This window comes from Bidens hawaiensis, unplaced genomic scaffold, assembly GCF_021521415.1.
Source record: "Bidens hawaiensis isolate Kalapana, Puna unplaced genomic scaffold, B.hawaiensis_p1.1 tig00006888_1, whole genome shotgun sequence".
In the NCBI taxonomy this organism is placed as follows: Eukaryota; Viridiplantae; Streptophyta; class Magnoliopsida; order Asterales; family Asteraceae; genus Bidens; species Bidens hawaiensis.
Window position 1 is genome coordinate 183,580 of NW_027491469.1, and position 14,080 is coordinate 197,659.

Here is a 14,080-nt window from a genome sequence, read left to right on the forward strand (position 1 = left end):
TTTCAAATTACTTGCCTTACAAGCAAGCCGACAATAAGTTACTTATTCAAACACTTGTATTATCATACTATTTTCAATATCAAATTAATGTAATTATTATAATATTTAAAGATAGAAAGGTTAATGAAAGTATTTAGTTATTTACTAATCTACCTAAACATCCAAAGATTATATAAAAGTATTGTATAACTGGAAAATATAATAAATAGTAATTTTAAGTTGTTATTCAAATTATTTTTATTAGGAGACACCTTAAAGTCTGATTCTTAGGTGAGTTTAAGATCGGGTTTTCAATAATAAACATCATAACATATAATGTTTCTTTATCTTATAATACCATAAAAATGGTATATCCGGAAACCCAATGCATAATAAGTAACACGCAGTCACGCACTAGGTTGGCTTTTATAGTTATGCATCAGAAATTATCAATATCAGGTATCGCGACGCATATTTCAACCAACAAATCATCGATAATTTGTACACCGGTATCATCATTTCTAAGTATAATAACATAATTTATACATTATGATGTGTAAAGGGTAAAGTAATTCAAAACCATTGCACTCAAAATTGTATATATGATATTTGATTGCTTTATTCAAAATATGCATTTTATGAACGACCAGCATATACAATCCGGACTACCCAGGGTAACGCAACGATAAAAAGCGACTTAATACGTCCGTGATCGCAAATAACGTTGAGTAGCCCAAACACATCATCTCCTGTTCCAGACATAACCCAATTGTGATGTGATTTGAACTTGAGACCTTATTCGTTTACGCTTTTGGACCCCTCTAATCACACTTTACCATATGATAATAAATCAAACGTCATCATTAACCAAATACATATGCAAAATGAGTATATTTGAAAAGTCAACGGTCAATAAGATCCTAACCCACACGTTTGTGTAACGATTATTCTCCAAGCAAATTCAAACCCTTTATAAGCATTGGTAGGGACTTCAAATCTTAAAATAATAAACTTCACCTCCACCACCTTCATATGGAAGCAATCACCACCACCAACACCGCCACCACCACCACCATGACCGCCAAGAAACAACGCTACGACCGATGCTTCTCCTTCATGGAGATATCAATCGACCCGGGAATCAAATCGCTAAAACGACTTGATTCAAGAAAGTTCAAGTCCGAAATCCAGAGATGGGCGAAGGCAGTTGTCAGATACGCCCGCCAAGTCAGCGATCGGTTTGCTACCCGCCAAGTCAGCGAAGGAAACTCTCGAAACTCCTGTGACTAGCTGAATCTGAATCTTAACCAATAAGACGAACCATTTGCCAGCCTGGACAGTCGTCTATTATCTGACCATAACTGACCGCCACGTCAGCACAGAGGGCCCAAATGTAAATAACGAGTGTCTGCATGCGTCAACATGGACAGCCACGTCAGCACAGATAACCCGAATGTAAATAAAGAGCGTTTGTATGCGTGTGTTTTTTCGAATACATAATTTGTTAACATTAGATGAATGGACTCTATAAACAAAAATGACTGAAATATACTATTATACTATATCCTAAGACTTAGATTTTTTTCTCTTAGATACAAAAATTGAGTTACCTAATCTATAATAGTGGTATACTGATTCTAATATTAACACACATTTAATCATCATTTGGTGTACGTGTAACGAGTGTTCCTCTACGAATCGAAATGTTTCTTAAAAGTTGTTTAGAACACATGTTTTGCGCTTGTGTTGCGTTCTTCATCCGGTTCGCTTTTACCCAATCAGGTTCCTACACATTGTTTTTTTTAGCATATTACATCATACATATATGCACATATATAAGTATATAACATCTGGAAATAAGTATACCTCGGGTACGATCTTTGAGAAGCCAAACTTGATGAGAAGGAGAACATGTTCCATTATGAGGATGGCTGCAAGACCGGGAGATATATTCCAATTGCCTTCTCGATCGTATAAACATACTAGAAGTATGCAGTTGGTGCATATAGATACAACTATCAAAAACTATAAATTAAGATCAAAAATTAAAATTAATATCAAAAAGAGAAGAAAATAGTTGAAAAACAAATGACATATTCAAATCAAATAGTACCTGAAATATGTTGAGCCAGGCACCTATTGTAGCAGAAACTCGAGGAACCGGCCTTCTATACATTGCAAGAATCTTTAACGCGTCTGCTCTAATTTCTGTAACGTTGTTCTTTACAAAACCATAAAATAAAAAATGTTTAAACTCCCATTTTACAAGTCAAATTTATTTAATTTACGCATAAGTTTTAAATTTACCAATGCAGCGAAAGCAAACGCAGGAGGAAAAGCGCAGGCAAACATCATAACCATTCCAAATTGCAACGCCAGTTCAAGAAATTCTGCGAATAGTTTTTTAATATTATTATGGTGGTATTGAAACGAGGATAGAAACTAATAAGCATTACCATCGAAGAGCCCGTCTTCGAGTTCATCACCAATACTGGCAGAATATATAGGCTTAAAATACTCCTTTTCAACTCTCGAATTAAAATAAGATTTCCTGGCCGCCATTCCTTTTTCCCTTTTTCTCTTGTTACTAAACAAATAAACAGTGACCAATAAAAAGCTACAATAAACGTTACGGTGGTCAAAGTAAAGACCAAAGTCAAAGAGACTTACCGAAAAGCTCTATATTTTCTATAGCTGTATTTGATGTATGGCAGAGCGTTTTCCATCAGATTTTCGAGCAACTGCAGGATATATTCCGATTAAATAAGTTAACTTTGAATAACATAAAAACACTAAATTGAGAGAAAAAAAAAAGTAATATTTGGCCACCTCTGATATGATTAGACGTTGAGTTATTACTTGACGAAGAGTCATGAAGTTGCGATGCAGAATTGCGTGATAAAGTAATCCAATGTATGACTGCATGAAGTATAGCCCAAACACCTACACGAACAAAATTTGATTTATAAACTAATATAGTTAAATGAGACGATTAACAAGAATATAAAGTTCGGTTCTGACCTTGTAAATCAAACTGTTAGCCCTGTATTCAGAGCTCTCGTTTTTCTCATGCTTGATTAACTTCACCGACACCTTCCCTCCAATTTGTGTGAAATATTGAATGGAAAATAGGTAGATGGCCGTTAACCCAAACCTGAATAAAATACTACTTTTAACCAAAATGAACAATAGAGAGCCGAGGGTCTCTCTGGAAGCCACCTCTTTATTCCTTTGGATAGAGGTACGGTGTGCCTACATCCCACCCTCCCCAGACCCTACTTATAGCTTTGCTGTCGGTGGGATTTTACTGGGCATGATTGATTGATTGATTGATTGAACCAAAATGAACAATAGTTAAATGTAAAATTAAAAAAATATAAAATTGGATGCTTACTTCATTATATCAGAGCCAATGATCTCGTACAAATGTGCATACGCCAGTTCAAACGGAAGCTGGAGACATATGATACTTAATATAATAATTGCATCGTTTCTGAATCTTAACATATGACCTAACCATTCGTCTCTTTGAAACTTCTCTTTCTCAGACAAATGTAAAGAACTCCATTCTGAATACATATATTTATAAGCAGACTCTGATCCAACCGAATAACAGATTTGCCAGCTACATTTTGTAAAGCGAAAATTAATAAATAAAATTTTAAAATATAGAGTATATAATATTATATATTACCTTGCTAAAAGTGTAGAGTTTTTTCGCTTCCAAAATTGGAGAAAGAAAACGGCCCATGATATTATGCATAGAAAGAAAAACGGAAGTATAATGAACTGCAAAGATCTGGAATAAAAAATAAGAGAAAACACATAATTATTAGAATTTGAAGACTTTAGGTGACTAATAAACAATAAGTCATACGTGACCTACCCAAAATCTACTAATTGCACAAGAACTCCTAATGCAGCCGGGAAAAACAACCACTTTGTGTACATTCCGATGAAAGCAAAATACATTGCAATCTACAATGCAAAAGAATATATCATCATACATGAAATTAATTCTAGATTATTCATAAAAAAAAATAAAAAAAAAACATTCTTACTTTTGCTCCATAGTAAGCATAGATTTCATCAAGGGGTTGATTTATAAAGTCCCGCCAGTTCAAAGCCCAATATTTCAAAAGCCGCTTCCTCTTTACTTCATCTTTTAAACAAAATCATGTCACTTATAACGTAAAAAAACGATTTAAATAAACAAATAAATAAAAGTTCGAAAAAGTGGCAAACCATGGATAGGAAAGACCTCTTTAACCATGCCTTCTTTTTCCAACTTCCACAAAAGAGGTTTCCCGGGCTCCCATCTAACGTCTTTGCTGTCGGATTTCAAAATAATAGCAGTATCACTCTCGTTAACCTGTAAATTTTCATGTTACTAAACATTTATGAAATGTTGTGTATGATTAAAGTTATTTAGAAGCATGTATAAATTGTAACTCACAATTCCATATATCATATGATTATAACAACGAAACCGCTCACACCAACAGAACAAAGAACCATCAGACTGTCTGATAAAAGCATCCACCTCGTCCCATTCAAACTGTAAATCCACCCCTGCAACAATATTATATGTGGGGGTGAGCAATAACCAAACCACTAACCAAAACCCGACGAAACCAAACCGAAGTTAACCTAATCAACTGAAATCGGTTATCGTTACCCTCAGTTAACCGAATTAAACCATTCGTTTAATGTATACCTCCATTTCATTTATTTATACCTCAATTTCATGTACTTATACCTCCAATCCATGTATTTCTAAGAAAAAATCCAAGTTCGGTTTTGGTTATTAACCGAAATTAAACCGACAAACTAATCAAAGACCGATTGGGTAATAAAATAGATTAACTGGTGACTCGCTTTCAGTTTCTGTCAAGCCTGATAATCGAACCGAACTGAACCGTGCACACCTCTAAATTTATATAACACAGTGCCATATGTTGATATAACATCGTAAACAAGAAATGACAGAACTTAGGGCTATTGCAAGTTCACCTATATCTATGTATATCCGTTTCCAATTGCATTGTCTATCCGAACCGAATAAACCAGAGTTTACCTATATGGGTTCTTTTCTTCAACTGTAATTCAGCAGCTGCCTTCATTAAAACCTCAACAGGTGCTGCTAACTGTTAACAAATTCATAACAATTAACCAACCAACCAACCCATAATAATTAACACATTAAACATAATCTTACCTTGAGGAATTCATCATTAAGACCAGCAACTCTGTCAACAATCAAGCCAATGTTCTGAAACTGGTCAACAAGAAGGTCAACAATTTGGTCAACAACTGTTGTCTTCTTACAAACAACCACACCCATTTCAAACGCATCCATTTCCGGCCAAATTATTATTATTATTATTATTATTATTATTATTATTATTATTTGATTTGGAATGATGATGATGACGTCATGGTTAGGGTTTTGTGGAATTGGGGGTTCGAAATGGATGATTCGGGTGCTGTTGGGCAAAATGGGATTCGTGTGAAATTAGAAACGACAAGTGTCTTAGAATTCGAGATTAATGGTGGACACGTGGCGCCTGGTGGGCCCAACCGGCGGCTGAGTTGGCTTTCAATGGTGAAGAATGATGAATGTTACTTATTGTTATGAACTTCGATGATAATATTATTATTCTTTGACGGACGGAATAAAGTGACTAATTGCCGGCGAATGCTGAGTTGGCTTTCCGGCCAACTTATTGATGACTTGGTTATTGCTACTGTTTACTTAATACTTATCTACTGTTATAATAAAAGAAGCTCATGTGTCATTCACACACAACCCAGCCTTTTTTATTTTTTACTGTCTGTTTTGGTTTTGGTGACATCACCACATTGCAGAATTTGACGGTTTCTTATTACGGTTTTAGGTAACCCTCTTAACTCCCACGTCTTCGCAAGTTCGTCCCTGATCAATCATCACCTCCCTCTCGTGACTTCCTCAAGGTTTCAGTTTAATCTTCTACGATCAAAATCTGGGTATAGTTAAGGTTTGTATATGGAACTATTTAGGGTTTTTGTTTTCACGAATCTGACATTAATTAGTATTAGGATCTTAATTTTAGGTATTATCTTTGTATGCAAAAATTAAGGTTCATAGTGTTCTTCATCAGTGCGGGTGGAAGCGGATTGATGAAGGGGCGGTGGTTTTTTTAATGGAATTGATATGGCTGGGAGGTCTGCTGCAAGGTGCGAAGTATAATATGGAGGATTATAGCTACAAAAATAGTTTATCCTAAGTCCTAAATGACTCAAGTCTTAAAGGTAATTCATTTTACCTTAATTCTTCCTTAATAAGTTTGAAATGCATTCATGGATGTTTATTTAAAGGCTAATTATTTATAGTTATTGAAAGACCAAACAAATATTTGTAGTTTTTTTGTCCCGATTCAATGGTTTGTTTATATGATGTTTTCTGATTCATCAAATTGCTTATTATATTGCAATTCAGTGTATCAAAATATACTAAACAATTTACTCAATAGCAACTTGTAATTGTTTTTGTATCTACATTGATAATTTATAAGCAATTCCTAAGGACCTCATGCGGGAGAGACGGGATGCGGGCGCAACACTTGTTGGACGCTCTTAGTGGTGAGGGATCAGTGACTTCCATGGGTCTGCTCTCAGCCATCACTGAAGTCGTCAACTTATGGCTAGGGGGTCTGTGCCCCAAGGTGCTCGCTGAGTTTATTGCTTCGGCCCCCCTTACCCCTTTATTAAAGCCGGATAATGGAATTCGGCCCATTGCTGTGAAGTGGCTATGAAGATGGTTGGGAAGGAAATGACTCAGTATTTAGGGGACTTTCAGTTTGGGGTGGGGACTCCTAATGGGGCAGAGGCGGTGCTTTACAGCGCGAACCGGTTCCTTAATTCCTTTCACGCGGACGGTTCTTTAGCTATGCTTACCGTGGACTTCTCCAACGCCTTCAATATGGTCGACTGCACAGCCCTTCTCCGGGAGGTTCATCATCATTGCCCGTCTATCTATCTATGGGTCCAGTTCCTTTATGCCCAGCCGGCTAGGTTGTACGTTGGTGATGACTGTATAGGGGCTACTACTGGGGTTCAGCAGGGAGACCCCCTTGGGCCCCTCCTCTTTGCCTTAGCATTACACCCTCTTGTTCTCCGGGTACAAAATGAATGTAACCTCCCATTTCATGCTTGGTACTTGGATGATGGGACTATTATTGGTGGTGCCAACAAAGTCGCTAAAGCTCTAGACATTATCAGCTCGGAAGGGCCATCATTGGGGCTGCAACTTAATATTAAGAAAACCGAGGTTTTTTGGCCAGCGTGTAATGGGGTGAAAGTCAAAGATGGGCTCTTCCCTAGTGGGATTGGTAGACCAGAGAGAGGGGTAAAGCTCCTTGGAGGGGCTGTTAGTCGAGATCCCTACTTTATTAAGGAGTTGGCGAGGCGGAGAGCATCTCATGCGGTTGATCTTATGAAACTCTTACCTTGCCTTAGGGATCCCCAGAGCGAACTCCTCCTGCTTAGGTCTTGCATGGGGGTTGCTAAGTTGCCTTTTGGGTTACGAACATGCCACCCCCATATGATGGATGATGCGGTATCCTGTTTTGATAAGGGGCTTCGAGAAGCCATCGAAGACATAGTTGTATGTGGAGGCCCGTTCTTTGGGGATCTTCAGTGGCGACTTGCATCTTTACCGATGCGCTTAGGGGGTTTAGGCCTTCTTTCAGCTCATGATGTTGGGGTTTAAGCTTTTGTAGCGTCGAGGGCTCAGTCTTGGAAGCTACAGAATCACATCTTAAGGAATAGCGGAGTTGTCGACCTGGACTTAGACTACGTGCAGGCCCTGGAACGCCTAAATGGCACTCTCCCAGACTTTGACATTGGCGGTTTCTCTAATATGGACACTGCCCCACCAAAGCCTCAAAAAACTTTGGCGAATGCCCTTTTTGGCAAAATCGCTCAGAGCCTGGGAGAAGTTTTTGGATTGTCCCCCCGACAGAAGGCGGTTATTGAATGCTTACAAGGTCCTCATGCCCAAGATTTTATGACCGTTATCCCGATTGATGGCTTGGGCTAAAGCATGTCTGCGGTCGAGTATAGGGCCATTCTTAAGTACCGTTTGATGGTCCAATGTACCCAGAAGACGAAACATGTCCGATCTGCCGTAAGGCTTGCCTGGATAAATTCGGAGAGCATGCGGTTCATTGCAAGGAGATGGCTGGGTTCAAATACCGACATGATTGGGTGCGGGACGTTCTTTGGGACATCTTAAGGCGAGCTGGGATATCAGCTAAAAAGGAAGCCCCCATAAACTTCCTTACAGACCCCACGGAAGGGAGATCCACTCTGCGACCGGCAGATTTGCTCGTCTTTGGTTGGGCCGGGGGAAAACACGCTTGTGTTGACCTCACAGGGGTATCTCCCTTAGCTGGTTTGAGGGATAATGGGTTTGTAGCTGGGCAAGCAATGAAAAGGGCTGAATCGAAGAAGGTGGAGAAACATGCTAAAACCTGCGAAGAGAACCAACATGTTTTTGTCCCTCTGGCTTTTGATACCTTTGGCTCCTTGGCACCGGAAGCTATCCGTTTCCTAATCAGGGTCCAACGGGTTGTGCATAGCAATGTGTCGACTCCAAAGAGGCAGGGGTATGTTTTTAGCAGGTTAGGGTTTGCAATTCAGAAAGGGGCGGCGACACAGCTTGTTGCCTGCCTACCTGCTATGTTGATGTAATATCTATGTTTCTATATAATGAAAAAAGTAATCCAAATTAATCATAAAAAAAAATTGACTTACAAACACATTATATTTCATAATACAAAAGCCTCTCTGTCTCTGTGTAGAAGAAGTGCATCAAAACTGCACGAATTGGTAGCTGCAAAAATGATTGAGCTCAATCAGTTGAGATTGAAGTTAAAAGGTTTACTCGGATTTAAACTAACAAGTAAGACATTTTATGTTAACTTATTTCTATTCTTTCGGTTAAAATATTTAATTGTGACATATTTGGTTCAGATGGACTACCTTAAGTCAAACATTTTATGGTGCTATTGAAGATCCAAGGCCAATCACACTAAGTCAGACAAAATATCAAGAATGGTCCAGATAAAGGACACACCATGTCATAATTCCTTTAACATTAAACAACATCGAATCACAATTTCTATTACTAACGCCTCCTTTAATTGCCAGCAGCAACTCAGTTCACATAATCACATTACACTATGGCCAGGAAAATCACATCTCATCGGAGACGACACGTACCCAGTGACATAATCACCATAACGCCAACTTTAGTCTTCAAGCAGGGAGGTTAGTACCCTCCAACATATTTTACCCAACAATAAATCTTCACTAAGTGTCAAAACTTAATTTAAGAGGTAATGATGAATCTTTATTTAGTTCTAAAATACAAGAACCAAAATAATGAATCTATGTTTACTTTTTTCTTACAACTTGAAACTGTTTAGCCATTCATTGAGTATTAGAAGGTTTTGGTTGCAAAGAACTGGTATGACTCTTTAATTATAAAAATACTTCAACCAATTGCAATCTTTACACAATCCTGAAGCAATTAAACAGTTTGCAATTTAATTTTTAATGTGCAAACAGGTCAGATTTGTTGCAATATGCATAATTTTCTCGAATTATAGTTTTTCGGTATATGTATAATTCCATATTGAAACGGACTGAGTGATATTACGGGGTACAGATAAAAAAGAAGCTTTTAGTGTTTAAAGATTTTGATACGGGTCAAATTTTTGCATAGGGGCATTTTAGGAATTGGGTCAATTCGGAATCAAGCTACAATTCTACCCCTTCATCAATTCCTCTTTGTGGTTATAGAAACAACATATCACTTACAATTCAGGTATACTCCACGAACTTAATTATAATTCCATGTTACGGGTTCTTCTTCGGTTTCAAAAGCTTTAATAGAGCAAAAGGATAGTCGTCGAGACCCATGTTGCCCAGCAACCAGCTCCGCCGTCCGATGGTGGTGTTGGTAGTTTGAAGTGTTAGGACAAGAATAAACTCGAAACCCGAAGAATACGTACTTTTATCTTTATTTTCATTTAATATTTGTAGTGTTGTAAACGAACAAATTATTAATTAGTTGTTTCAACTAAAAGTTCATTTATGTAATAAGCCAACATAATCGATTTTTTTTCAATTGATTAAATAAATGAACATGAACTTATGAATAGTTCTTTGTTGATCTTTAAAAATGGCCAACCTGAGATTTATTGTTCGACGATTATTAACTATTTCTAAATACAAAACATGTTAGTAGTTTTTTCGTTTTCACATAACCACTGCATAGAGTTCACTTAGGGGTGGTATAATCGTGTAGACTTGAGTTAATGAACCCATAACACGGTTTATATACGATTGTGTATATCAAGTAATCAACCTTAACCCTAACACATAACATGACCCGTGAAGCCCATTTAATTAAACAGGTTGTAACCAGGTTGTAGTTTGTAAATGTACTAAATGGATCTTACATGGTTTAACAGGTTGTGCCCCAAACGTTTTTATTTTATGATTGGCATTCCTGATTTGTTTTTACAGAAACTATGAGGTAAAGCAAGGGTATGGTGGTGGCGGATACGGATATGAGCCCGGGTATGGAATGGGACAGAATCAAGAATCAGACATGTACGATGGTGGAGTTGCATCGGGTAACGGGTATGGAAATCACGATCAGCCCGTCAGTTGATAATGTTATGATTTTGTTAGCGTAGAGCATGATGAGATATCATAGACTTTTGGCTTATAAATTCTAACCACAAGTTTTTATCATAGACTTTTGGCTTATAAATTCTAACTACAAGTTTTTTTTAATCTCTTAAAAGACATTAAAGTTTCGGTGATCTTATTGTATGTTAAACTCTTAGTAGTGTTATTGAATAAATTTAATGTTGATCATTATATATTTATATGTAATCTACGTGTTCAAAGTCAAGACCCCGAAGCACCTAGGTGTTGAATTGAGACGAGGTTGTTACACCTTCTGGTTGGGCAGATACAAGTAGAGGTGTACAAAATCATTTTCTTTTGTTTTTAAAGTCGGTTCATGATTAGGTTAACAAAAGTTAAAATTGGTTTTCGTCCAAGTTTATTATTGTTTCAAAGCAGTTTGTCGCAATCCTTCCAAATCCTAATCCCATCTTAAGTTTAATTTTTTATATTAATGACACTTCAAATCATTTGTTGCCGAGTGGAAAACGCTTTGTTGAAACTTGATCTTTAACATCGTTTGATTGTTTTATTTTTCTAATAATGCTTCAACAAATTATGAATAATTCGTGTTTAATAGTATGTCATGCTTCACCTTATTATTCTTAATTTCGAAATATTTGGTACCCAGCCCCGTGTAATACACGGGTTATAACCTAGTATATTTATATTTGAGAATTTAAATTTCAAAATTAGTTCGTAATTCCAGGTCAAAAGGTTACCATTTTGGGACCCGTTGGCACGTTGCTGCTGTTCAAACTTCCTACTTAAGGATCCAATGTGATTTGATTTCTCCACCTCAGTTTTTTTGAAGTTTTTTATTATTTTTTATGTTAAATTAAAAGGAGTTTTTGTTATCTCGCGTGCGTGTTGTGACGGGGGTTAAACCTTTGAGAAAAGTAATATCGAAACATTTAACAAACCCACACACTAAGTAATGCCGCATCACTGTCATGCAGACAGTAGAACATTAACTAACAAATCCATCAAATCTGTGTAATTGTTTAAATAAAACACAATTTTATTATTATTTAATGTTTTTTTAATATAAAACGATGAGTGAAGAGGACGTGATTGGTTTGATTTATAATGACCTCACACATTAGAACCCATTGTCTCGCTAGTTAGTTAGTTGGCGTCTAAAGGAGCATTCAACACAATTCATGTGTTTGGCACCCCAACCTTTCCATGTGAAAATGGCATAACGTTTAAAAGAAGGTGATTGACGCCCCACACCTTTTCATAACACACGGCCTAATAAAAACCGATTTTAGAATCGTGCGTTACGGGTGAGATTGTTAAACCGAAAGGTTGTGACGTTTTAATAATAATAATAATAATAGTAAAGAAAATGATATTCGGAATATGTTATGCGAATTAGTTCCAATCGATGAAAAGCAACCAATGGAAATAAGAAATAGTAAATTATACTTTGCTATGCTAAAGTAGGATTAAAGTTTCCAACTTTTGTAGCTAATGTCCACATACATGATTAAAGGTATTGTCATTTTTATTGATTCTTTTTATTTCCTTTTGATAAATCACATACATATTTTTTCTAAAACTATAGAATAGATGTCTTATACAAAATTAACCAAACCTTTTTGACAGAATTCGATGTTAGGTTCCATATAGTTACAACAATGTTATGTTGCCTTGGTCATATAGCAATTTGTAAGTAGTTGGTCACATACCATCGATCTATGCATTTGAGTTGAAAGATCTTTTTAATACCCATCTCAATACAAAGGTACATGAAGCCAAGTAACCGGCCATCCAAGCAATCACTCTCTCTCGCTTTTAGCTCATATGGAAGGCAAAGAATGACATCATTAGAAGGTTTCATCAATTTAAACAAAGAAGAAACACTAACAAACAAAACCAGTAATCCAAGAGATTAGAGAAAGTGTCAGTAGACGAAAACCAAGCGCGACGAAGAATGATTTGAGGATGTGTTCTTGATAATCATCTAATGAAGACAAATCGAGATGGTAATCAATTCTGATCGAGACGGTGATCCTAAGACTGATAATCAAGACATCGATGAATCAGAGATGATAAATGAAGACTTGTTTGCTTTTAAGATGTTACATAATGTCCATGGATCTCTTATGGATATAATTACATCAGAAACTATATCCCACGATCCCACGAACAATTAAGCCTACGATCAAACAAACCGCTTCAAACACATTTGCATGTATCAATTTCAAGCCTAATCCAGAACCCAGCTCGTTAAAACATACACACAAATATGAAAATCAACAACTAGATTTAGTAAATTCCTTAATATTTGTAATATTTCAACACGCTGCTATGAGTAAAGAATATGAGAAAGATCGTAGAACTATATATAAGAAATGGTATTCATTTTCATTCTGAGTATTTACTTTGTAAATAGTTGAGTAGATAGTACTTGAAGTTGTATTTTTGATGTATGTTTGATTGACCAGCTTCTTGTTACTTTTAAAAGTTGACACGTTCCAAATAATAATAATAATAATAATAATAATAATAATAATAACAATAAATAAATAATAAGGGTGGTTATATTCAAACACCAACCCCTGGTGTATAAATAAGTCTATACGAGTCGTATAACCCTAAGTTATTAACATACGTAAGGAGGTGCTAGTGTGACAACTTTTTGCAGTCTATACGAGCCGTATAGGTTTTCAGGCTCGTATAGCCCACTTACCTCGTCTGATCTATACGAGCCAAGCCGTATAGGGTCTTTACGACTCATATAGACAGCATGTTAGCCAATACTTTGACCCGTAATTTAATTATTTTCTAGTCTATACGAGTCGTATAGATGGTATACGATACATACTAGGTATCGACTTTTCTTGCTCTAACTATTTAAGATTTGTGTGTTGCTTTGTAAGATTATACGACAAGTTGTTTGGTTGATTGTAATATTGGGATATAGGCTTAAAACATGATAGATTTATGTGATGATTTGTGATCTTCTATAGAAAGTTGTTTGATTGGTATGGAGCAAACTATTTACTTTTAAATTACGTGTTTCTATTTTATAACCAACTCAGATGTTATTTTTAATATTTTGTAATCTATACGAGTCATATAGCCTATACGGCTTGTATAGGGGCTATACGATACAATGAATAAAATCTGATAATCCTGACCGAAAATGACTTGACTTTACACCTATACAACTCGTATAGCTGTTGTTTAAAGGGATATTGGTTTTAAATACTCCCAACTTTCACCCGTTGGTAGATATCACTCTCAACTTATGATTTGTTACCCGCCACTCCCAACTTTCACCTTATTTGTTTCTAGCACTCCCGAACTTAACGAGCTCTAACTCCGTTAGTTTTATTTGCTGATGTGG

General features: G+C 36.4%; 1 protein-coding gene across 1 annotated transcript; it reads right to left on the reverse strand.

The window, feature by feature from the left end:
* Positions 1 to 1,566: 1,566 nt before the first annotated feature.
* On the reverse strand, positions 1,567 to 5,338 carry LOC143633724 (anoctamin-like protein At1g73020). The gene is made up of 16 exons (XM_077101972.1): positions 5,198 to 5,338; positions 5,057 to 5,126; positions 4,436 to 4,551; positions 4,225 to 4,351; positions 4,041 to 4,141; positions 3,866 to 3,957; positions 3,674 to 3,778; positions 3,374 to 3,604; positions 3,001 to 3,133; positions 2,809 to 2,922; positions 2,650 to 2,720; positions 2,436 to 2,566; positions 2,287 to 2,369; positions 2,093 to 2,200; positions 1,846 to 2,004; positions 1,567 to 1,765 (listed from the first exon to the last, which is right to left on the reverse strand). Exons 1-16 carry the CDS (start codon positions 5,336 to 5,338, stop codon positions 1,634 to 1,636), a joined length of 1,914 nt encoding a protein of 637 aa, XP_076958087.1. The 3' UTR covers positions 1,567 to 1,633.
* Between the last annotated feature and the right edge of the window lie 8,742 nt (positions 5,339 to 14,080).